Source organism: Microcebus murinus, chromosome 7 (genome assembly GCF_040939455.1).
Source record: "Microcebus murinus isolate Inina chromosome 7, M.murinus_Inina_mat1.0, whole genome shotgun sequence".
Taxonomy (NCBI): domain Eukaryota; kingdom Metazoa; phylum Chordata; class Mammalia; order Primates; family Cheirogaleidae; genus Microcebus; species Microcebus murinus.
Window position 1 is genome coordinate 73,897,625 of NC_134110.1, and position 24,112 is coordinate 73,921,736.

The 24,112-nt window shown below is 39.0% G+C and overlaps 1 protein-coding gene across 1 annotated transcript in view; it reads right to left on the minus strand.

Moving 5' to 3' along the window:
* ATP6V0D2 (ATPase H+ transporting V0 subunit d2) overlaps positions 1–23,876 on the minus strand; it is a 47,879-nt gene extending 24,003 nt beyond the window's left edge. Inside the window, exons 1-2 of the mRNA XM_012774244.3 lie at positions 23,501–23,876; positions 10,982–11,153 (exon numbers count right to left, since the gene is read on the minus strand). Coding sequence (XP_012629698.1) covers positions 10,982–11,153; positions 23,501–23,630 — 302 coding nt within the window. The 5' untranslated portion in view covers positions 23,631–23,876. The remainder of the gene's footprint in view (positions 1–10,981; positions 11,154–23,500) is intronic.
* Positions 23,877–24,112: the final 236 nt, after the last annotated feature.

Here is a 24,112-nt window from a genome sequence, read left to right on the forward strand (position 1 = left end):
TTTCTTGAGTAAACCCACAGCTAAAAAAAAAGAAAAGAATTCCTCAAACTTATTTGTCCTTTTCTATATTAATGTCTTTCTTCCTATCTTCTGTAGATGAAAAAGCTTTCCTTCCCCAGCAATTGGTAAAAGTTGAAATCCTTCTCATCCTTTAAGGCCATATTCAAATAATACCACATTTTTCCTTAAGCTTTTAAGATGTCTCCAGCTAGATGTGATATCTTTTTTCTTCTAAGTTTTTGTATTTCTATTTATCTTGGGGTGAAATTTCCTTTTTTTAACATTTTTTTTTTTTCTAAGAGACAGGGCCTACCTCTGTCACCCAAGCTGGAGTGCAGTGGCCCAATCACAGCATACAATAACTTTGAACTCTGGAGGTCAAGCAATCTTTCTGCCTCAGCCTCCAGAGCAGCTGGGACTATAGGCATGCACCATCATGCCTGGTTAATTTTTTTATTTTTGTAAAGATGGGGGTCTCACTATGTTGCCCAGGCGGATCTCAAACTCCTAGGCTGAAGTGATCCTCCCACCTCGGCCTCCCAATGTATTGGGATTACAAGCATGAGCCACCACATTTGGCAAAATTAATTTTCAATATGCATTGGCAGTAGCAGTGATGAACAACTATTTATTATATTTTTAGTATGTCATAAGACCTGGATTCCAGTACTAATTCTGCCACATTCAACTGTGTGCTCTTGAGTAAGTCATTTCACATGTTCATTTCAATTACAGTTATTTGCAAATGATTCATACCCATCTTTATCAACTATCATATATCCTTGAAGATAGGACCATCTTGAATACATTTTTCCATGGCTTCCAAGAGGCCTGAACCCTACATTTTGCACAGAATAGAGATACAATGATCATTTTTCAATTGATGGGTAAGTTTTTCCTCTATGGTCAGATAAGTATGTTAACTCGCTGGGTAAATAGAAGTGAAGGAAGTAACTGGCTCCCTGGTACCTTACCTTCATTTCCTTTCTAGGAGTCATATAGCTGCCTATTTCTTGCTTTTTTTTTTTTTTTTTTTAAGAATAATTTTTCCTCCAGGAGAGTTATAATGATACTAGAGAGATTGTTCCAATGTTGTCCTTTCTCTAGCCATGCATGTGAATATTCTGGTAACCCATGGAAAAATACCAATGGAGTGATTCTTCTTGCCAGTTAGATGGGTTACACATGCTGTGAGTGTCTATCATAGCCTGCTTTCCACATGGTCAAGAACAGTGGTGAGTGGATCTCATCTTTTTTATATTCAAAACAGCAGGCAAATAGGTTTTGGAGACTCTTATTTTTTTCTGACAAGGAAAGGAAAAAAAAAAAAACACGGCTGAGAGGATAGAAGAGGAACAAGACTTTCAAACACTGTTGGAGTATGAGAGAGCAATCTGCTAATATTTATCAAAATCTAAAACCTACATTTCCTCTGACAAAGCAATTTCATTTCTGGGAATCCATCCCAAAGATTCCGGAACAAGAAGGCAAAGGTACATGTCCAATGACCTCTGTTGCTGTGTTATTTGAAATAGCAAAGAAATGAAACAACCTAGATGGACAAAAGGTGAACAGTTAAATAAATTATGGTACACCCAACACAATGGGATACAATGTATTCATTAAATAAGACATATCTGTATGTACTTATGTGAAAAATTCATAATAGATTACATTAAAAAAGACAAATTGTAGCCAATACATATAATATGATCTCACTGTTCTAAAACAAACAATAAGACCAACTACATATATTTATATTTGTGCTTACACAAATATATGAAACATGAAATATACGCAAATATATGAAACATTTTTCACACAGAAAAAATTGGAAAGATATGCATCAAATTTCTGAGTGGTTATGTCTGGGACATGAGTACTAAAGTATAATCTTTTTTTTTCTCTTTCTTGAGACAGAGTCTCACTCTTTGCCCAGGCTAGAGTGCTGTGGCGTCAGTCTCGCTCACAGCAACCTCAAACTCCTGGGCTCAAGCAATCCTCCTGCCTCAGCCTCCCGAGTAGCTGGGACTACAGGCATGCACCACCATGCCTGGCTAATTTTTTCTATGTATTTTTAGTTGGCCAATTAATTTCTATTTTTAGTAGAAACGGAGTCTCGCTCTTGCTCAGGCTGGTTTTGAACTCCTGACCTTGAGCGATCCTCCCGCCTCGGCCTCCCAGAGTGCTAGGATTACAGGCGTGAGCCACCGCGCCCGGCCATAATCTTTACTCAATCTGTTTACTTTTTTCTAAAAATCCATTAATGTTAATGCCACCCTATAGGGTTGTTGTGAGAATTAAATGAGTTTAATACATGTAAAGTGATTATAGAAGTATTGGCTTGTAGTGAGCACTAAATAAGTCTTAATGAAAAACTTCTCTGTTTTTAAACACACAGGTGCTTCTTTTCAATTGAAATAATAAACAAGATACAATAAAATAAACTAGGGCAATGGATATCATCAGTACTAGGGTGGATTTCAGTGTCCACGCTGAAAATGAAGGTTATGGGACAGCCTCAAATCTTTTTTTTTTTTTTTTTTGAGATAGAGTCTCACTTTGTTGCCCAGGCTAGAGTGAGTGCCATGGCGTCAGCCTAGCTCACAGCAACCTCAAACTCCTGGGCTCAGGTGATCCTTCTGTCTCAGCCTCCTGAGTAGCCTGGCTAATTTTTTCTATATATATTAGTTGTCCAATTAATTTCTTTCTATTTATAGTAAAGACGGGGTCTCGCTCTTGCTCAGGCTGGTTTGGAACGCCTGACCTCGAGCGATCCTCCCGCCTCGGCCTCCCAGAGTGCTAGGATTACAGGCATGAGCCACCGTGCCTGGCCTCAAATCTTTTTTAAACTAAACAGTTGTTGGGGAACAAGTACTATTTGGAAAACAGGCCACTGGGCTCAATCCCTCCCCCTGGTGGTCAATTGATGCCTGGCCAGCAAGTTGCCGGAGTGCAAAGGAAAGCACACGTGCACCTTGGTCTTCATTTGTATCTCACTCTGAGAAGAACTGTTGTAGCAAAGGCATCCTGAGCTTTTTCACATCCACTACCTGACATCCTCAACCCTCAACCACTAATTTTGCTGACGCCGCGCGACACCAGCAACCCAACAGCAGTACTGGTTGAGCCTGCGTTTTCTGTTCTCTGCTGAATTCGCGTGGGCCCAGCCTCATGCACGTACAAACACAGTCCTTAGCCTCTCAAGTCTTAGCTTAGACATCACCTCCTTGTTGCAACCTTATCTCATTCTCACAGGTGAACATTATACTCAAATACACAAATAAAGTTGGCTACATTCCTTGAGCACGTGCATGTATGTGTGGATATATTCACATTTTGTATAAATATACATTTTTTTCAATCAGCCAGCGTCAGGGGTGTGTCATCTATGTAGTCACACAGGGCACCATGCATGGTTCAAGTCTCTGCTGTGGTTCTCTCGAAATCATTGAATATTCCTTAACAAGGAGCCCTGTATTTTTATTTGCACCATGCCTCACAAAATATGCAGCTGGTTTTGTTTTTAAATTAAATTCACAGCTCTATATTGTATATCATTACTGTTTCTCTATTACAGATGAGAAAACCAAGACTTTGCACTACTAAGAGAATTTTTCCAAGGTCCCACAGCTGGTATATTATAGACCCAGGTCAGAGCCTACTTCGTGGTGATGAGAGTTTCTCACCTGCATCAGAGTCACTTGGAGAACTTTGAAAAGAGCAGATTCATAGATCACTTCCCAGGACTTATTAAATCATAGTTTTTAGAAGCATAGCCTTGGAATCTGTACCTTAAGTAACTCTTCTGCTAGTTAGAGAACAAAGTCAATTCATTTCTAATCTTAGAGTCTAGCAAAAGCCTTCACTCACAGCAGTCACTTAATAAACGTTATGCTGATTAAATGAATATCACTTAGTTACAGATAGACCAAGTATAATTTTTGCAGAACAGCACCAGTGGGTTTTTAATTCACAAAGTCCTTGAGAGTCTTAAACACTGAAGGCCTTATCAGCAAGTACAGTTGAGACGTGTTTGCCCTGCACTGCTCTCCATTGAACACTCTTGCTGAATCTCTGAATATAAAACCTTTAAGACAGCACAATCTTTAAGACTGTAGAAGAACTCGTATGGCCAGAGACTCAGAATCCCAAATGCATAGTGGTGTCAAAAAAGTCAATCCCTTATTATTTGGAATGTGAATGTTGAAATCAGAATTTAACACATTGAATACTAGGCAGAGTTTGAGGTAAAGGAGACACAGAACTCCACACATCTCAAATGTCCATAACCAGATGGAGGGTTATATAGTTACTGAAAATATGTAAAAATATGTAAATTTGAAAATATGAAATTTTTTTCACATGAGAAAAATGCTGATAGGAGATATGGAAAAATTAAGATTGAAAATTAAACTGACAGTGCTTTTAGTTCTTTAAAAATGTATAGAAAGACTGTAGAAATATGTCAAATGATGATGAGATTAGGATGATTTCTTTTCCTTCCTTTCTTACTTCTTTCTCCCTCCCTTCCTTCCTTCCTTCCTTTCTTTTTTCTTTGACAAGATCTCACTCTGTCACTCAGGCTGGAGTGCAGTAGAGTGATCAAGCTCACTGCAACCTCAAACTTCGGGGTTCAGGTGATCCTCCTGCCTCAGCCCCCCAAGTAGCAGGGACTACAGGCATGTGCCACCATACCTGGCAGTTTTTAAAAATTTTTTGTAAAGATAGGGTCTCACCATGTTGCCCAGGCTGGTCTTAGACTCCTAGCCTCAAGCCATCCTCCTACCTTGGCCTCCAAAAATGCTGGGATTAACAAGTGTGAGCAATCAGGTGTGGTGGTTCACACCTATAATTCTAGCACTCTAGGAGGCTGAGGTGAGAGGATCATTTGTGCTCAGGAGTTTGAGACCAGACTGAGCAAGAGTGAGATGCTGTCTCTACTGAAAATAGAAAAAATTAGCCGGGCGTAGTGTTGTGTGCCTATAGTCCCAGCTACTCAGGAGGCTGAGGCATCTGGTTTTCTTGTTCGGCTCATCTGGTTTTCTGAGGACTTGTCTGGTTTCAGCAGTAAAATTCCTCCATCCTGAGAAACCTTCCAGGATGCAGCAAACCACACAGGATGCTTCCAGTGTGCAGCATCTTAATGTACAGCACAGTGCAAAGCCTGTCCATGGTTTATGATGCATCACTAGGATAGTCAAAAACTTTGATTAGGCATCATGATGAATCTTTAAAAATATCTTCAGTGTGTGATCCTTAACCTCAGATTCTCAGTAATCTTAGGTCTTTAAGATTACTCATTACTGTGTAAGTACTGAAGATTGTATTTCCTTGGTTATCCTATATTCAGAAATTTTATAGCCCCTGAGGTGGGATCCTTTGAATGCTTAAGAGATTATTTTTAAAAGATGGCTAATTTTGAAAGAGGCAAGAAATTGAAATGCTTCTGGAAAGTGTTGGGTAGAAATAAAGAAAAAATAAAACAACCCAGGCCTATATTAGACAGTCTCTTTTAGTCTCTTCATTAAAATGCTATTAGATCCATTCCTTTGTTTCACACAACTGTGTATAATTATAGTGTACAAAACCTCCAGATCTTTCTGCTATTAAGTATTTAAAAATATCCATTCCAGACTTTCAAAACAAGTTTCACATGTACAGTAATTATATCACATAAAATGTGCAATGCTCAAGATTGTATTTATTATACCAACTTAAACTTAGACTGCTTTTATTAGGGTTGATTCAATCATTTCGATAATGTCACCCTGGGTATTTCCTATGAGGACAAGAAGTAATTCTAGGTGGGGAGGGGTTGTGGGAAAAAAAAAAAAGAAGTAATTCTATTTGATGGAAGTTAATGGGTGCTTGATGGACACTTGACTTTGAAAAATATTCTGGAAGAGAAATAAGAAAAATGGCTTCGAACTGAGGGACACCTTTCCCATCAGCACAGCTTTTGTTATTGTAATAAATCTCTAAGCTCTACAGAGAGCAGTCTGATGCTGCCAGGGCTGGCATGTCACACAGCACTATGGAACAAACCATGGTTTGAGATTCAGAAGACCTAGGCTTTAGTGCAGCTGAGCTATCTGGTCTCTAGCAGGGAGATAATGCTATCTGTGTAGATAACTGTTGAGAGAAACTCATGAAAGTATTTGTGACAGTGACTTCCAAGTGATAAGAAGTCATTATACCATGATAAGACATTTTCAATCAGAGGTGCACATCGGAATCAACTACATGCCTTTCAAAATATAGTCGGGGCCCCCCTCCAGGGTCAATTAGATCAGAATCTCCTAGAGTAAGGGTTAGGAATATGCATATTTTTTGAAGACCAACAGATATTTCTGATTTACTTGCTTTGTTTTAAACTATCAGGACAGTGGCAAGATCATTAGCTTTCTAGACTGATGGACTTTGAATGGAGACTCTTTCAAATCTCTTACTTTTTTTTACTTTGAAAAACTCATTAATTTATTAACCTTCAGTTTCTCTAATTTAAAAATGGAGATATAAACACCTGTTTTGCAGGATTCTTGTGTAGAGATACAGGTAAAACATCTAGGTCAGAGTAAATATCTTCAGGGATTTGGTAAGTAACCTAAATATATGACGCTCGTAAAACAATAAGGAGTGTTGGAGACTGTGGCTATTTGAAGAATGCAAGCCCTGGCAAAATGTATTTTTTAAAAGTTTGGGTGTTTTGTTTTTTTTAAACACTGAGCTGGCCTCACAAAATGTATCTGCAGGTGTGACATTCAGTTTTTATCCCTAACATACTGGTTAATAAATAACCAATTTTCAAGTACTATATAAAATATAAAATGTTAAGTTCTCAGAAAGTATTTTCCTGGCTCTGTGTAAGATGTTGATAAATATAGGATTGTATATTGATTCAACAAATATTCAATGCCTATTATGTACTAGCAACTTCAGACAGAGATACTAAAAGAACTAGTTCAAAAGAGTGTACAGCAAATAGGGAGAATAGATAAATTATTATTATTATTATTATTTTGAGACAGAGTCTTACTCTGTTGCCCCAGCTAGCCTAGCTCACAGCAATCTCAAACTCCTGGGCTCAAGCAATCCTCCTGCCTCAGCCTCCCAAGTAGCTGGGACTACAGCATGTGCCACATGTCCTGCTAATTTTTTTCTATTTTTGAGAGGGATGGGGTCTCACTCTTGCTCAGGCTGGTCTCCAACTCCTGAGCTCAAACCATCTGCCTGCCTCAGCCTCCCAGAGTGCTAAGATTACAGGTGTGAGCCACCATGCCTGGCCAGAATAGGTAAATTAAAATGTGTCCTTCAGTAACGATACTAATGTTACCAAAACTACCTTTCCAATTCCAATTTTGCATTAACATTCTTGCAAAGCCTCTCTCTCATGCAGGCATTGAGGATTAGCTATGAACTTGGATATGACTCAGTCCAAAGCTCAAGCTCTTTCTAATTCATCTTAACCATTATGGGGAGGGGAAAAGAATTCAACGAGCAAACCTGGCCTCTTCTTTCATCTCTTACATTTTGAGTTTCTTCTTAAGGTTTTTATTTTCAAGGAAAAATACCTACACACCAAAACAAATACACATATTTGAAAAATGCTCTGATGTGGTAAAGCCCAACTTCTTAGCCTGGCTTGTAGACTTTCCGTAATCTGGCTGCAGTTTGCTTCTCCAGCCTTCCTTTTCCATTTCTCTCCGTCCCTTTCAGCACATCCCACTACAGCCAAAATGGCCTGTTACTCACGCATGTGGTACCTTCCCATCTACAGTCTTTAGCCCCGGATGCTGAGCCTTCTTCCACATCATCAAATTCTTCCCCATTTCCAGGCTCAGCAACCATGTCACCCTTTTTGGGAAGACTTTCCAGATGCCCTGGACTGAGTAAGATCCAAGTTCATGTCTAACCTTTATCCCTGCTTAACTGCATATTTGGTGCATTTGTGAATTCATAGAAAATGTCAGCATCTGTGTCTTGCCTATAAATAAAATGGAGAGAACAATCCTAACCCACAGTGCTGTTAGGACTGTTTATGGCAAACAAAGGAACATTGGTCCTAACTACATGCCTCAGGTATATCAACAATTCCTTCCTTCTTTCAACTATGGTCATTTCTCCTACTTGTTTATTTATAGAAATGGTGCAGAAACAACTGGAGAGCTATTAGGAAAAATAATTTGAGCTAGATCTCTGGTCTCATTCTTTGCATCAACGTAAATTCTAAGGTGGACCAAAGTCTTAAATGTAAAAATTAAAGCAACATCAATAGCAACAAATGAATGGGAGACAACACAAGTGAATTTATTTATACATTTGAAGTAGAGAAGGTCTTTCTAAGCAGGATACAATAAAATTACTGGGAGCCAATAAATAAATGAAAGCACTGATGATTGTAGCTAATTAAAAACATTCAATGTTTATGATGAAATCTTGCTATGTTAAAAAAATGTTCAATTTTTCTACAAAAAGAAACAAAACCAAAAACATTATAGAAATTAAATTATATTAAACCAATAAAATAGTTTTGCAACATATACTATGAAGAGCTAACTTTCTTATTCTACAAAGAGCACTTATAAATCAATTAAAAATGCTGAAAACTCCAATAAAAAATAGGTAATTTGATTAAATAGAAAATACACACAGAAAATACTAAAAATGAAACTATCAATTTTGTTCATAAAGAAATATAAATTGAAGCAAGAGATGCCATTTTTAAACTTATTGGACTAGCAAAAATTAAAACGAGAATATCCAATGTTGGTAATAGTATAAGGACACAGGCCCTTTCATGATCTGCTCTGGGGGTGCAAATTGGTGCTACCTCTGCTGACAAAAACTTAGCAATATTTACCAAAATAAAAAATATACTTTCCTTTGATTCGCCACTTCCCCTGCTAAAAATTGAGCTTAGAAATTCAAGACCTGCATACAAATAAGCTAATTGCAAAATTTCTTGTAATGGAAAAAAATAATTTTGTTGTTGGTCAATAGATGACTGATAAATGGAGTCATGACATACAAAACACACAATCTTATACCATTGCCTTTAAATAAAAAAATAAAAAACTGTAAAATACTATATTAAAAAAAACCCCACAAAACACACAATCTATGCAGTTGTTTAAAAGGAATGGTCTTCACAAGGATATTTCTAAGAAATATTAAGTGCGGAAAAAGTACAGAAGGAATATATGAATAAATATGAAATGTGGGAGTGGAGAGAGTATATATAAACAGGCACACATAAGCCTAAATATTTTCTTGGAAAAACACCTAAGAAACTGAGAAGTAGTGACTTTTGGGAGAGGAACTGGGTGGGGAAGAAGGAGATATGTAGAACAGAGTAAATTTTTATTTTATGCTTTTTCAAACTCTTGGAAGATTGTAATCATGTCCTTTAATCATTTTTCTTTTTTTCTCAAAGATATTCCTTTGGTAGAGTTAATCCACAAATGGCATGTGTGAGACAAAATCCCAAAGAGAAGGGGCTTCATTTTTACTTCTGGTCTTGCCCACTATCAATAACAGAAAGTTTACAACGATTTTCCTCTGTGCCAATGGCCTGGGAATGCAGTTCTATTTCCACGGAGTGTTTTCTGGTTGCCATATTTAGATTCCAAGAAATATCAGCTACAGTGTGAGAAATCTTGCTGATTTCTGGCATATTATTTTCTCCTCCATGTAAAGCCATGCGTAGCAGTTGGAGCCCATCTAGCTTTGTTCAGCTCAGCAGATACATTAGGAAATTCGTGGTTCCATTCTCTTGCTCCCTACTCAAGGGCAGCACCCTTGCTATTTGTATAACGGAGGAATGGATGATTTAGAAATGGAAGGATGGAAGAAAGCCTAGAAGGCTCAAGGGAGTATCTTTCTGGTCAGATAAGCTGATTCTTTTCTCTCCCTGGTCCTTGAAGCGGCATTGTCATTTTGCAGGTCACTAAACTCAGACTGAGGCTGACACTGAGCTTTCGGAAGGTGCCTCTGCCACCTACTTTGTCCAGCCCATCTCTTATTCTTTTGGAACCTGTCTCTAAAAATTCTAAGTCATCCCTCAAAGCCCTGCTTTCCCACATCCCAGTGAAGTTTCTTTTATTCACACATTTCTCTAATTTCCTATCTTTAGGGCTGAGCGCAGCATTTGACAAGAAGTCCTGTTCTTTTGTTCCCTTTTTGATTTATTTTTGGCTTATATAATCCAGCATTTTCTTCATTGTTAGCTTCTTTCCACAAATATATTGAGTGCCTGGGTGCCAGGTCCCAGGCTAGGACTTGGACCTAGTCTTCGTAATTTTGTACTATACATCTAAATATTATCTGCACAGCACACGGCTCATCTATTGGACCTTTGCTTCCAGTTTTTCAGCTAGGAGAACTGGAGAGGCACAAAGCTATTTAAAATGGCCCATTTGAGCAAAAAATGCAATTTATTAACTGGTATAATAAAAATATAATTTATTATTATGTAGGCTTTGAAACATTTTTTAGGATGAGGGGCCCATGCCTTGCAAGATTAGAACCACTGGTGATGGATAAAAATAAAACACAGGCAACTTTGACAGGTGCTACTTATATTGTTACCAAATCAGGAGAGGTAGTTGTAACCTTAAGTTTGTAACTTGTGAAGGTGGAGTTGACATAATTTGTGATATGTCAACCCCACCTTCACAAGTGATCTTCAGTACTAATACCTCAAGCATCAATACCACGTATTATTTTAAAAGTGAAAACTAAAAATATTGCTTTAGATGGAGGCCACTACTACCTACATAATCATGTTTGTAAATAAATAAAATCTCCTTTCTAATGTGAAAATGTGGCTCTCTGAGCTTATTAGTTCCTAAAAGTTGAACGTATTCAAACTTACAAACAATGTAAAAGGTTTTAGGTATCACTTTGGCCTAATGTCCCACCTGTAACTGTTAGGGGTCATTCGTAGAAGCATCTTGGGGCCTAATAGGTTGTCACTTACGTCATGTAGGTGAAGAATGTGCTGAGGGGCTCCAGAGAGTTATTCCGGAAATAGTCAAATTCTCTGCATAATCTTTTTCTCATCTCAGTGTCAATTTTGGAAACAGTAAGAGGATTTGTTTGATTGGCCAAGAAGTTGCCATAATCAGTGGTCTGGAGATGAATTTTCAGATCTGAAATAAAATAAAACCCCGAATGAAGTTAAATTTTGAGTGTGCATGAGTAGCTTTTTCAACATTAACTGAATTTATGATAACTTGATAATGGTACAAACATAACTCATTAGACCTTAACATAGGTCTATATAGGATTTAGACTTCAGTGTTGATTTCTATAACAATGAAAAATTCAACGTGAATATGGATATTTCAGCACACCACAAAATTTTCCATTACCTAAGAAATCTGGTATTATTTAACAAGGCTAAAGTAATAATAATAATAACAAACACTAGTTCAGAGACGGCAAATAGGTTTTACTCAAAACAGTTTTAGTTATTTGGATATAGCTGTTCAGGGAATCATTGAGGATACTAAGGCTCTATCCCAAGTTGATAGAAAGGAGAAATTTATTAGTAATAATTACCCAGAGTATGGCGGTGGAATGGGCAGCCACTATATTTCAACACATTTTATTACAGATGAAGAAATTGAAGTTCAGTGGGCTAAACAGTGGGGATATATAACAGTAGAGCTTGTACTAGGAGATGAGTCTCCTTACTTTTAAAATCCAACATCATTTCCACCAGACCACATGCATCCTTTAAATGTCAATGGTTTTGGTTGCCAGACAATTGGACTGAACTGAATTCCAGCTTCATCTGTTGCCACTTTTTTCTGAGCAAACCATGTGTTTTCTAGCATCCATACTTCTGTTGATGTTGCCCCCAACCCCATTCTCTAGAATTTCTTCCCCCACCCCTTTTCCAGATTTGCTCATTATAATGTAGCCTTCAAGGTCAGGTTATAACATTAAAATAATACAAGTGATTGAGTTCTAATTATGTGCCAGGTATTGGACTAAGCTCGTATTATCTCATTTAATACTCATGGCACCCCTAGGAGGTAGGAATGATTTTTATGTCCTTGTACAGAAAAGAATAGCAAAGCTCAGAGAGGTCAATAACTTTCTCAAGATCATATAGATAAACTGTGATCCAAAGCCAGGTTTACCTGACTTCAGAGTTACTTTATTCAGTCTCACTCATCTGAATTTCAAAGTACTTTGATAATACCTCTAGCATGACAGCTATTACAAGATACTGTATAGTCTTAAGTATGTTAACCCAAAAAGGAAGTTACACTATGTATAAATATATCATTTATTAAGCATCTAGTATGTGCTGTCACCTACAAGAGACCCGAAGATAGACTAGACATATTTTATTCCTCATCCTTAAGAAACTCACAAACTGGTGGGGGAGAAGGCAACCACAAACAGATGATTCAAGCGTTGTGCTAAGCTCAATGATAAAGATTAGGTCCTAATTTGTGGGAACATAGAAAATGAGACCCAGATTCGTAGGGATGGGAGCAAGAAGTCTAGGGAAGTTTCTTGAAGGAGATTAAGCCAGAGATGAGCCTGAAAGTGCTACGTAAGAGTGGAGGGAGAGGAAGAGTGCAGGAAGGCGCTCCATGAATCAGCACGGGGATGGTGCGTGCAGAAAGCTCGGAGCAGTTCAGTGCTGCTGAAGCATTAAGTGGGAGCGAAGGAAATTAAAAATAGAACTACCATATGATCCAGCAATCCCACTACTGGGTACGTATCTAAAGGAAATGAAATCGGTATATCAAAGAGGTATCTGCACTCTTATATTTATTGCAAAATTATTCACAGTAGCCAAGAGATGAAATCAACCTCAATGTCCATCAATGAATGAATGGACAAAGAAAATGTGGTATAAATACACAACGGAACACTATTCATCCTTTAAAAAGAAGGAAATCCTGTCATTTGTGCCAACTCGGATAACCCTGTCATTTGTGACAACACAGATGAGCCCGGAGGACACAATGTCAAGTGAAATAAGCCAGGCTGAAAGACAAATGAGAGTGGATTTTGTGTTCTCACCACAAAGACAATAAGTATGTGAGCTAATACATATGTTAATTCAGCTGGGTGAGCCATTCCATGATACCATGCAAGTCACATCTGGCAAACTTCCAAATTAACCTTCCTGGGGAAGGTCTTACGATTCATGGCTTGCATCACGTCCCTGAGTAGAGAATCTTACTGTGTGACCCTCAAACTGTTGATGTACTAATTAATAAATAACTTACTGACACTTTAAAGTACACTCATTTGTTTCTGAATCGGGAAAACTTTGCTGATTTGATTCTGAATCATGAAGTTTTGCCGAGCATCTTGCAGGTAGAATGTTTTAGCCTGTACGTTGTCATCGTTAGCCACCAATTGCAACCTTTCCCATAAAAACCTTCCAACTTGTAGCAGTCTCTGGAACACACCCAACATTGTGGTCGACGCTCACATTTGGCTGCCAATAAACAAGTTATCCAATTATTTCTGCCTCAATAGCCTTAATTTCAGATGCCACTACAATGAGTACATATTTTAAAACATCATGTTGTGTAAGCTAAATATACACAATTTTTTTTTTTTTTTTTTTGGAGACAGAGTCTCACTTTGTTGCCCAGGCTAGAGCTAGAGTGAGTGCCGTGGCATCAGCCTAGCTCACAGCAACCTCAAACTCCTGGGCTCAAGCAATCCGCCTGCCTCAGCCTCCTGAGTAGCTGGGACTACAGGCATGCGCCACCATCCCTGGCTAATTTTTTCTATATATATATTAGTTGGCCAATTAATTTCTTTCTATTTATAGTAGAGACGGGGTCTCGTTCTTGCTCAGGATGGTTTTGAACTCCTGACCTCGAGCAATCTGCCCGCCTCGGCCTCCCAGAGTGCTAGGATTACAGGCGTGAGGCACCTCGCCCAGCCTATATACAATTTTTATTTAGCAATTTTAAAACAAGTGGTAGACCAGCTGGGTGCAGTGGCTCACGCCTGTAATCCTAGCACTCTAGGAGGCCAAGGCGGGAGGATCATTTGAGGTCAGGAGTTCAATATCAACCTGAACAAGAGTGAGACATCATCTCTACTAAAAATAGAAAAAATTAGCCATGTGTGGTGGTGAGTGCCTGTAGTCCCAGCTACTTGGGAGGCTGAGGCTCGCTTGAACCCAGGACTTTGAGGTTGCTGTGAGCTAGGCTGACCCCCATGACACTCTAGCCTTGGCAACAGAATGAGACATTGTCTTTAAAAAAAAAAAAGGTGGTAGAAAAGAAGTAAAGAAGTAAGCAGGGTTGTCCCAAGGAGGGTTTGGTATGACGTCTTATCCTGAGGATAACAGGAGACCACTGTGGTCTATGAATTGATTACTCTGATAGCCAGGGGAGGGTGGATCTGCCATTAGTCACAATGTGGTTCTTGAGTGGCTGAAATTCAGGGTACAGGCATTCTTCCTCAGTGTCTGGAGTAGATTTTGCAGCAGAAAATGCTCTTTATCTGACTGCAGAATTTATTTGCTCAATTACTTATTTAATTAACTTAAAACAATTCTACTTTGTTCCCATGCCTTGTTTGGCTTTTATTTTGGCAGTGCAGATTTTTATGCAATTTGACAGTTTGCATTCTCAGCACCAAGGAATATTTGCCAACACAAGTGACACAAATGGTATTTCTTTAAAAACCATGATATTTTGCTCATGTGACATATGTTTCTCTTAAGCTTAAATAACTTTCAAACCTTTCAGCTGCCAGGGAGATTCTGAAATTAAATGTCTCCAGTATTTCATACCCTGTAGGAATCTTACAATACTATAGTTGGTGAAGAGGCAAATGGAACAGAACGATCTCTACTTTCCTAGCACCAAAAATCATCCAAGAAACACTTGCATTCAAAATCTAAGAAAATCTTAGGATCTGAAATGTTTTCTCTGAGATGATGATAGACTGCCACAACTATAGCACTTATGGTTTCATAATTTTCAAAATGGGTTCATATCAGGGGTTCGTAATGCCCCCGAAAAGTTAGGATCCCCTGGCAGATTGTGTTGCAAGAGATAAAAGAAACAAAGACACAGAAATAATAGTTAAGAAAGTGAAGAGGTCAGGGGACCACTAGCACTCTGGTGCCAAGGTGGCAGCGACTAAACCCCAGCACTTGCTTTTAATTCTCTTTGCTATGTTGCAAAATACAATGATCTCATGTGAAAAACATCACGGGATACAGTGATAAAAGGTTTCAGGACTCCCCCCAAAATCACAAGGTGTCCTAGCTAATTTCTTTCTCCTTTCTAGAAGTGAAAAACACATAATTCTTCAGTACGTATGTCCCTTTTGACCAAGGTAAACTGATTTATCCCAAGCTCCAGCTATGTACATGGATCTCAGTCGTTAATGTCAGTCATGATCAAATGCAACCCATTTGATCAAGGAACAAGGAAACTACATGCTTCCCACTGGGAGACTGGTTTTACATTAACTGAGGCATTGTTGAGAGAAAGGGAGAGAAGGAACTTGGCCCAGGGTTCAAACACTATGGAAGCCTTGAGACCTTTCTCCCGGGCTGACATATTGCAATCTACCTCTACAGCCATGAGAAGTTTTCATGTCAGGCCACTCGTGGCTTTTCATACATGAGACCCCTTAGGCTCTGAGGTTGGAGCATGCTTTGCTGTACTCCCAGATCGCTGATATATGTCCCCCAACTAGGCAGTTAATATCTGCACTTATTTCAGGCTTCTGCTCAGGCAATCCCTTCACCTCCTACCTTCTCACAGCCTCAGACATAGCATCCCTAAGTCCCAGTGGTCTTAATCTCATCAGGTTCGCTTAATTTCCCCCCCCCTGCATTCCCCTAAATGCTTATCTTATCTAAATAGGTATGTGAGTAATAGGACTTTATGGTCAAATAAATTTCCAATAAATAGGCTTCTTACGGTAGGAACAGAAAGTCTTTAGTACATTAATTTAATGATTTCTTTGAAAAGAGTATGGTACAGAACCTCCCAAGCCACCAAAAAAAAAACAATAGGCCTCCCACAGAGCACACTTGGGAAAATTACATTACTTTTTTATCCAAAGAGGTAATGGTGTTTTTTCTTTTCTATTAAAATGAGGAAATGAAATGTTTTCTAAACTGTGGGATCACTATGGACTAAATGAATTTAATAGGTCCCACATAGCAATAAAATAAAAGGAATATATTGTGCTATTTTAACAAATATGAGAGTATATCACAGAGTAGTATAAATGTGTGTCTGCATGTGTGTTCAGAGTCATAACGCAAAAATGTGTGTTCCGTGGGTTGTAGTCAGTGGGTAAAGGGAATTATCAGAGATCACTTGGCTAGTGAATGAGTCAGGACAAGGAACTGAGACTTCATGGCTGTCTTCTATGAATTTGTGGGAGTCCATTTTTAGAAAATTCTTCTTTTTTTCCTGTGCAGCTTCCTGTTTGGGCCTCTCTATAAAAGTGAATGTCCAGACCTCTCATACTCTGGGTAGGTTATGCCAAGGAAGAGCCTTCAGAGGCACCTGTGCAGGTACCAAGCAGCCCCCCCCCCCCAAAGCCTTTCCTAACACTCTGCTGGTGCCAAATTCAGGGAGGTTATCTCACTTTGCTGAACCCAGTTTCCTCATCTATAAACAGAAGGTAGAGTCTAAGCTTGCAGGCTGCTATAAGGATTAAACAAGATGATGCAGGTAGGTGAGTAGCTAGCTGGAAAAGCCTCTACCAAAATATAAATTTTTTTTTCACTTGTACCCACCCACCTCCAACATAAATGGATTCAATTGGCTAAGGACTTTGGCTTTTATTCTCTAAACCAGAATTTTCCCAACCAACATATCAGAATCTGCCATAAGATCTTATTATAATTATTCAGATTTTTAATAAATACACACGTGTCTACAAAACCAGACACTTCTTTCTCCATTTTTGCTAATTTATTGCTATTCTTATGGTGTTGAAACTTCAAAGTTCTCTTTGGTGCTTAATTACTCCAAATCGTCCCTGTTTCTTCCCTGACTTCCACTCTCTACTCCCCAATTTGGAATGATTGTCTCACACACTGCGATTACTGAGCAATCTCTAATCAATTCTCCCAGGCTCATTTCTCCTCACAGGCTCCCTGCCTCAAGTTTAATCTTCCCTTGGAATTGTTTTGGTCCTGTAATGATCCTGCAAGTAGCTTGGAGCCACTGACAAGTTTTAGGCAGATGAAAAAAAAAACTTTCATAAGATCTGTAGAGTGTTTTACCACAGACAGAATGGTTTTAATACACATAATCTTTAAACCTTAACAATAATCCCCATTTCATAGATGAAGAAACTGAGGCTGAGAGAAGTAACTTGTTCCTGTTTTCCACACTGGCAAGTATTTGACTAAAGACTCAGACATGACTCTTGTCCTCATTCAATGTCAGCTTCAATGTCTTGAAACTTCATAATCAAACCTTCAAAACCCTTCAGATTTTTCCCCAATGTAAATTCCAGCCTTATCTCCAGTTATTCTAGTATTGTAGCCAAACTGGTTGACTCTTCATCCACATGCTTTTATTTTTACCCTTCTGTAATTCATCAGTTTCTCCCACCTGCCTAGAATATCTTGCTATCCCCACCCTTCTCGGTCCAAACACCATCTTATTGGTCTTTTCTCAACCTATTTATTGTTCAAGATTAGGTTCATTTTCAAGCGTATCTGCTATCTATAGGTTTGAATCATTTTTGTATTTTGAGTTTTTATAATACTTATTTTTACTTGTTTATGATATCCTTTCAACTAGATAATTAAGTAGTGAATAATGTCTTAATCTTTTTAATGTTCTCCACAAGCACCTAATAAAATTGTCATCAGATAGATGAGTTTCACACATTAGATTTAATTTGTGACTAAAATCTGGGAGCAATACACCAGTGGTCACATGGCACTTCACCCCGTGAAGTGGCTGTAACAAGGGTGAAAACTCCTCATTTTGATTCTTATTTACCGGCATGAATATTTGCAAAGCTGGTGCTCTCTGAAGGAGAATGGAATCAACTACATAAATAGAGTCAGATACCAAATGTCATTTAACTAAGACGATAAAACGGGAAGAACTATTTTAGGCATTCCAAAGTCTCGCAGAAGAGGGAAAACGAGTTCTTGTTATATATACACTGCAGTTCAGGGGCATATTCCAGGAATACTTTAAGGCTTACAGTTTACAAAACATCCTCAGATATTTTTGATCCTGGGAGTTAGGCCAGTAGCAGATAGGAAAGCACCGAGCTAAAGGTTAATCAGCTTGTTTAATATCCCAGAGCCAGGAAGTAGAAGAGCAGGGAAGTGAACCCACTCGTGCAAACATCTCTAATGTGATTTTTCAGCTTCTTACCATGTGCAAAACACAGTCTTATTATTTTAGGCTGACTTACTTAGGGCAGGTAGGAGAGGGAAAAGTTTAAGGTGTCATTCCTGCCCTTAAGAAGCTTAAGGCCTCTGGGAGGCCGAGGTAGGTGGATTGCTCAAGGTCAGGAGTTCAAAACCAGCCTGAGCAAGAGCGAGACCCTGCCTCTACTATAAATAGAAAGAAATTAATCGGCCAACTAAATATATATACATATATATATATATAAATTAGCTGGGCATGGTGGCACATGCCTGTAGTCCCAGCTACTTGGGAGGCTGAGGCAGGAGGATCGCTTGAGCCCAGGAGTTTGAGGTTGCTGTGAGCTAAGCTGACGCCATGGCACTCTAGCCCAGGCAACAAAAAGTGAGACTCTGTCTCAAAAAAAAAAAAAAGAAGCTAAGGCAGACAGATAGATAGATAGGAAATAGATTAATTTATTCATCTATTAGTTAAGGCCCTAACTGTGTGTTAGTCTCTGGAGCTCGAAAGACAAAGGAGACAAATTTTCTGCCGCAGGGTGGCACATCTTTGCAAATGTCACAGATGCCCCACAGGATTAGGGTCACTACAAAGTACAATAGAGCATAAAGCTGTGTCCCACCACAGATACAGCAGGAAAGGGTTTATAGAGGAAGTGGCTTGAATGGAGACTTGAATGGGGAACCGGCGTGCTCCAGGCCAACCGGATGGGATGGAGAATAGAATTTGTGAGTGGAGGAGAGGCTTTAGAAAAGGCAGAGGTTCTGAGGAAATGCTCACAAGGTAGAGATCAGCCTCTTTAAGCTGAGTGACATTTATCATCTTGCCTGATGGAAGCCACTGATGTGTTTTTGAATGAGAAAGTGACAGTATTGGATATGCATTTTTAATACAAGTCAGAAAAAGTAAGTGCTATAATTAGAGGTACAAATAATGTCTAAGGGAAGACAGGAAAAAGTCTTTGAAATAAGAGTCTTCCTCCTATATGTTATTTTCAAATTTAAAAATAGGTAATAGGTATATATAGAGAGAAACAGTGAAAGTCACTATGCTTGTCACCCACCCACCTGCCACCCCCTGCCACTCATCCCTAGCCCCAGAAAACTACTATTTTTAGTTTCTTTTGGACCCTTTCACAGTTTCTTTGTGTCTAGAAAATCATATAGAAAATATGTTTTTAAGATTTATCCTCCCTTTATATTAAAGAGTACTATGCCACACATGGTTCTTCCTCTTGATTTTCTCACTTAACATGTCTTGATGATCATTCCATATCCATCCTTAGAGTGCTTCCTTGTGCTTTTCTTCATGCTTTTTCTTTTTCTTTTTTTTTAATAGCTGCAGAATATTCCACTAAGTGAATGTTTTGTAACGTGTTTAAGTAGTTCCCTGCAGAGGGATATTGGATTTGCTTCCATCTTTTGTTATCCCAAGCTGTGCTACATGGAGAGCTTGTACAGCTGCCATCTCACCTGGTGTGCGAGTCTGTCTGTGGGACTTGCAGTTCCTGGGCCAAGTATACATGCATTGGGAATTTGGGTAGGTACTGCCCAATTGCCCTCCTTGAGGGTTTCTTATTTCTAGTATTTTTATTCTCCAGAGTGGGAGCCCTTTTAGGACAGGGACTCTATCTTATTCATAACTTTACTTTCTTGGCCCTACCTAGAAAGTGCTTAATATGGTAAGCACTTACCATCTATAATTCAATACCATATATTATATGGTATTGAATTAATTCCTACATGAAGACATAGTTGGAGAAGAAGCAAAGCTCAAGTCCCTTGAAAGGGACACAATTATTAGTGAGATATAATCGGCTTTCTTCGTTCCCTTCCCAAAAAATTGTGTCAAAGGGGACAAAGTAAAAACTCAAGCCGGAGTGCCTGTGTATACCCTGAGAGCCAGGAACACTGTCATCATATGCTTTAGAAAAGACCATTTATTACTACACTTCAAGTATTAATTTCACCATCTTGTCTTTTCAGATGGTGAAATTAATACTTAAAGTCTTATTTGTAATTTTTAAAAATTCTGATGAAAACAGCACTGTTGGTTTTTTTTTTTAAAGGATATTTTATGCTCCTTTACAGTTATTATTTTGGGTCAAAGTCACTTTGAAAGCCCCTGAAGTTTCTTTGTGGATGTAGCCTTTAAGCAATACCAGTGACAAAGCAACGGGAACTGATTTTCTTCTTTTGTACCTAGGAAACATTGAGTCACAGTGGGTCCTAGTGACCAGATCAGGTCAGTTAGTCAGAGGCAGGTCTTGGAATAGATGAGTATGTCTTACCATACTTGCCCAATTGCGCACACAATTAAGTACAATCATGAATATTAAGACTCTCCAAAGCTTTTCTGGACAATCTTTATTTTCTCTCTTCTAAATTTACCCAAAACCTTATGTGTTCCTTGTAAGTTGATTTAAAACAATTTGTTGATATTAGAACACTTTCCTTTGAAAGACAGGAGGACTATAAAAGAATAAAAGCAAATACAATCTTTGTCAGGTTAGCTTTTCTTTTACAGAAAGTGCCCGCTTCAACACGTAGTACTGTAATGACACTGTTCTTCATCCATAATTTAAATGGTGTATATTTTGTGCAAAAGTAAGCACAAATGCTTAAGTCCTTAGCTTCTGTCCCAAGAAATGCCCTTGATTTCTTCTCAACTCTGAATTCAGCTCAGAAGGTAGCTGGGTCTCTCAAAGTATAGTCACAAATACATTTGCATTGCTCTTTGCAAGCTATTTATTTCTCAATAACCTATAAAATAATCAGGTAGAACAATCATTCTTTTCTTTTCTTTTCTTTTTTTTTTTTTTGAGACAGAGTCTCACTTTGTTGCCTGGGCTAGAGTGCCGTGGCGTCAGCCTAGCTTACAGTAACCTCAAACTTCTGGGCTCAAGCGATCCTCCTGCCTCAGCCTCCCAAGTAGCTGGGACTACAGGCATGCACCATCATGCCCGGCTAATTTGTTATTATTTTCTATATCAAAATGGAGCTGACATCAACTCAACACAGACCTATTCATGTATTTTCAATTTATACTTAGGAGGCAGTGGCATATTTTTGTGGAAAAAGGGACAGAGGTAGTTCTATCCTCTATCACCAACAGCCTCTTAGGTTGGTCACAGCCATTCTAAGTCTCAGTGTCCTCAACTGTTAACTGAAGACATGAAATTTTTGTTTAGATTTATCTTTTCCACAACCATGATAACCCAAGCATGCTTTCATGACTCCTACTTGGAATTTCTGGGAGTCTCCAAACAGTAGATTGGCACAAAGATTCAAACATTGTTGTGAAATGAATAGTTGGAGGAAAAATAAAACTACTGGGAAGAGAGAAGGGTAGAAACCATGAGATACAATGACACATAAAGCAATGGTGCACATGACAGGGGTTCTTAAATAGCGTGCAGGAATGGCTTTGGGTGGTCTATGATCTCCTGCCATTGTATGAAAAATTCTGTATGTATGCGCTTTTGTGTGTTTTCTAAGTAGCTTCATTCTTGAAGTCTTTCAGAGGGTCTGAACCCTTTCCTTCTCTCCCGAATTGAAAATGAAGATATTGGGCTGGGTGTGGTGGTTCACGCCAGTAATCCTAGCACCTTGGGAGGCCAAGGTGGGAGGATTGCCTGAGCTCAGGAGTTGGAGTCCAGCCTGAATAAGAGCAAGACCCCATCTCCACTAAAAAACAGAAAAAATTAGCTGGGTGTCATGGCACATATCTGTAGATCCAGCTACTCAGTGAGGGGAGGGGGGCGCTGAGGCAGGAGGATTCCTTGAGCCCAGGAGTATGAAGTTACAGTGACCTATGATGACACCACTGCACTCTACTCAGGGTACAGAGTGGGACTCTGTCTCAAAAAAAAAAAAAAAAAAAAGAAAGAAGAAAGAGAGAGAGAGAGAGGGAAAGAGAAAGAAAGAAGAAAGAAAGAAAGAAAGAAAGAAAGAAAGGAAGGAAGGAAGGAAGGAAGGAAGGAAGGAAGGAAGGAAGGAAGGAAGGAAGGAAGGAAGGAAGGAAGGAAGAGAAGATGCCAATTTCAGAACCTTTTGGCCAAAAGGCTCCTTGGCAGAAAATATTGGCAGCAACTTTAAACTCCTGATCTGGTTTTTATCTTTTTTACGTTTTTATTTTCTAGTATTTATTACATGGCTTTAGATATGGCCTCCTATGGTTTCTCTCTGAATTCTTTTGTGAGCTGGCTAAACCATCTCAGTGTCAGGAGGATATTTTAGGTGCTGCTTGCATTTAAATTTGCATTGCTTAGCTCACTTAAAAACTTGTCTAAAAATTAAACAGAATTCATTCAAATGGCTTTTCTCAGAAGCACTTAGTGCACCCTGTGTTCTTTAATTTTTTTCTACCTCAATTTACTAATTTTTTTCTATACTCTATGAACATTCTCCAGTCACCAAACTCCTAATTTAATATGCTGAAGTGATTTTAGACTTGGGATTATACTGTAATTATTTGTAGCCAACAGAATTACTTATCTGAAAGATTCTAGCAGTTTCCACTGCTAATGGAGGAACAGGGTCTATCTCAACTTTGCAGTTCTGCCTCAACTCCTGCTTCAAGTGGTCATAAACCTAAACAAGTGGCCTCAGCACTCTTTAGCCCTATTGGAGGAGCCTGCAAAGTCACCTTCAGAAGGTTTTTGTGTCTGCTAATACCTTTCGCAGGAGGCTTTATTCTTAGCACTTTCTTGCTTTTTCTAGTATAATCTGAAAGTGTTAAAAGCACTGATTTTTATAAGTATGCTTCAAAAGGAGCAAGTGTAGCTGATTTTAATCCTAAAAATACTATTACAGATGTGGAATATTTGATAAGGTTTTTTAAAAAATTGTGGTTTAAAGATCATTTCCACTTGCCGAGTGCTTATCTCATTTATGTCTTCTACGGCTCAGCAAATCGGGCATCACCATCACATTTTTCCAAATGAGGACGCTGAGGCTCAGAGGCTTGGAGCCCCAGGTCACCTGCCTGGGCATGGCCGAGGTCAAAGCCAGGACTTCTGCATCCAGGGCTGGCCCCACCACAGTCATGACTATGGTTTCTTCTCCAGGCTTCTGGAGAGAGACGCTATTTCCTTTTTTTCTTTTTTAAAGGGTGAGAAGAGCTGCACTTACCTTCTAGGGTCTCGCACTGGGCCAGGTTGATGTAGTCCTGCTGGGTCAGGAGGCTGGCTTTGCAGCCTCGAACCAGGCCCTCCAGGTAGCCATGGTCCACGTTGAAGTACAGCTCTGCGCACTCAAGCATGGGGGAAGCGATTGCAGCCAATTTAGGCTGAAACAGTTCTGTAGTCCTGTCTCCACAGAAGACTTGCAACTTGCACTAGTGTGGGGAAAGTGTGAGTAAGTTATCAGGCGGCTAAAGCAATCTATCAGCTGATAGTCAGGGTTTTTGTGACTAGTTTCCTCCGGTTTTAACACAGCGAGCTCAGCCCTGTTTTTATAGCAACAGTGAATCAGCCAGATGACCCAAGTAAACCCAGGGAACAAACCACTGTTGGGAAAAAGAGATTAGAGAGTCAGGCTCAATTCTTACCCTCCCATAGGCTGGTCTCCTCCCACCTTTGCTATTGGGAGGCTTCCAACTCCTGAGTGTTTTGTAAACACTCCGACCCCCACCTGAGCTTTCAATTGTTCATTATACTTGTCCTAAATTCCTTTAGGACTATTGGATGAACAAAGAGAAGGTCTTCTCCTTTTAATAAAAAGCTTAACTTATATAAATAAATC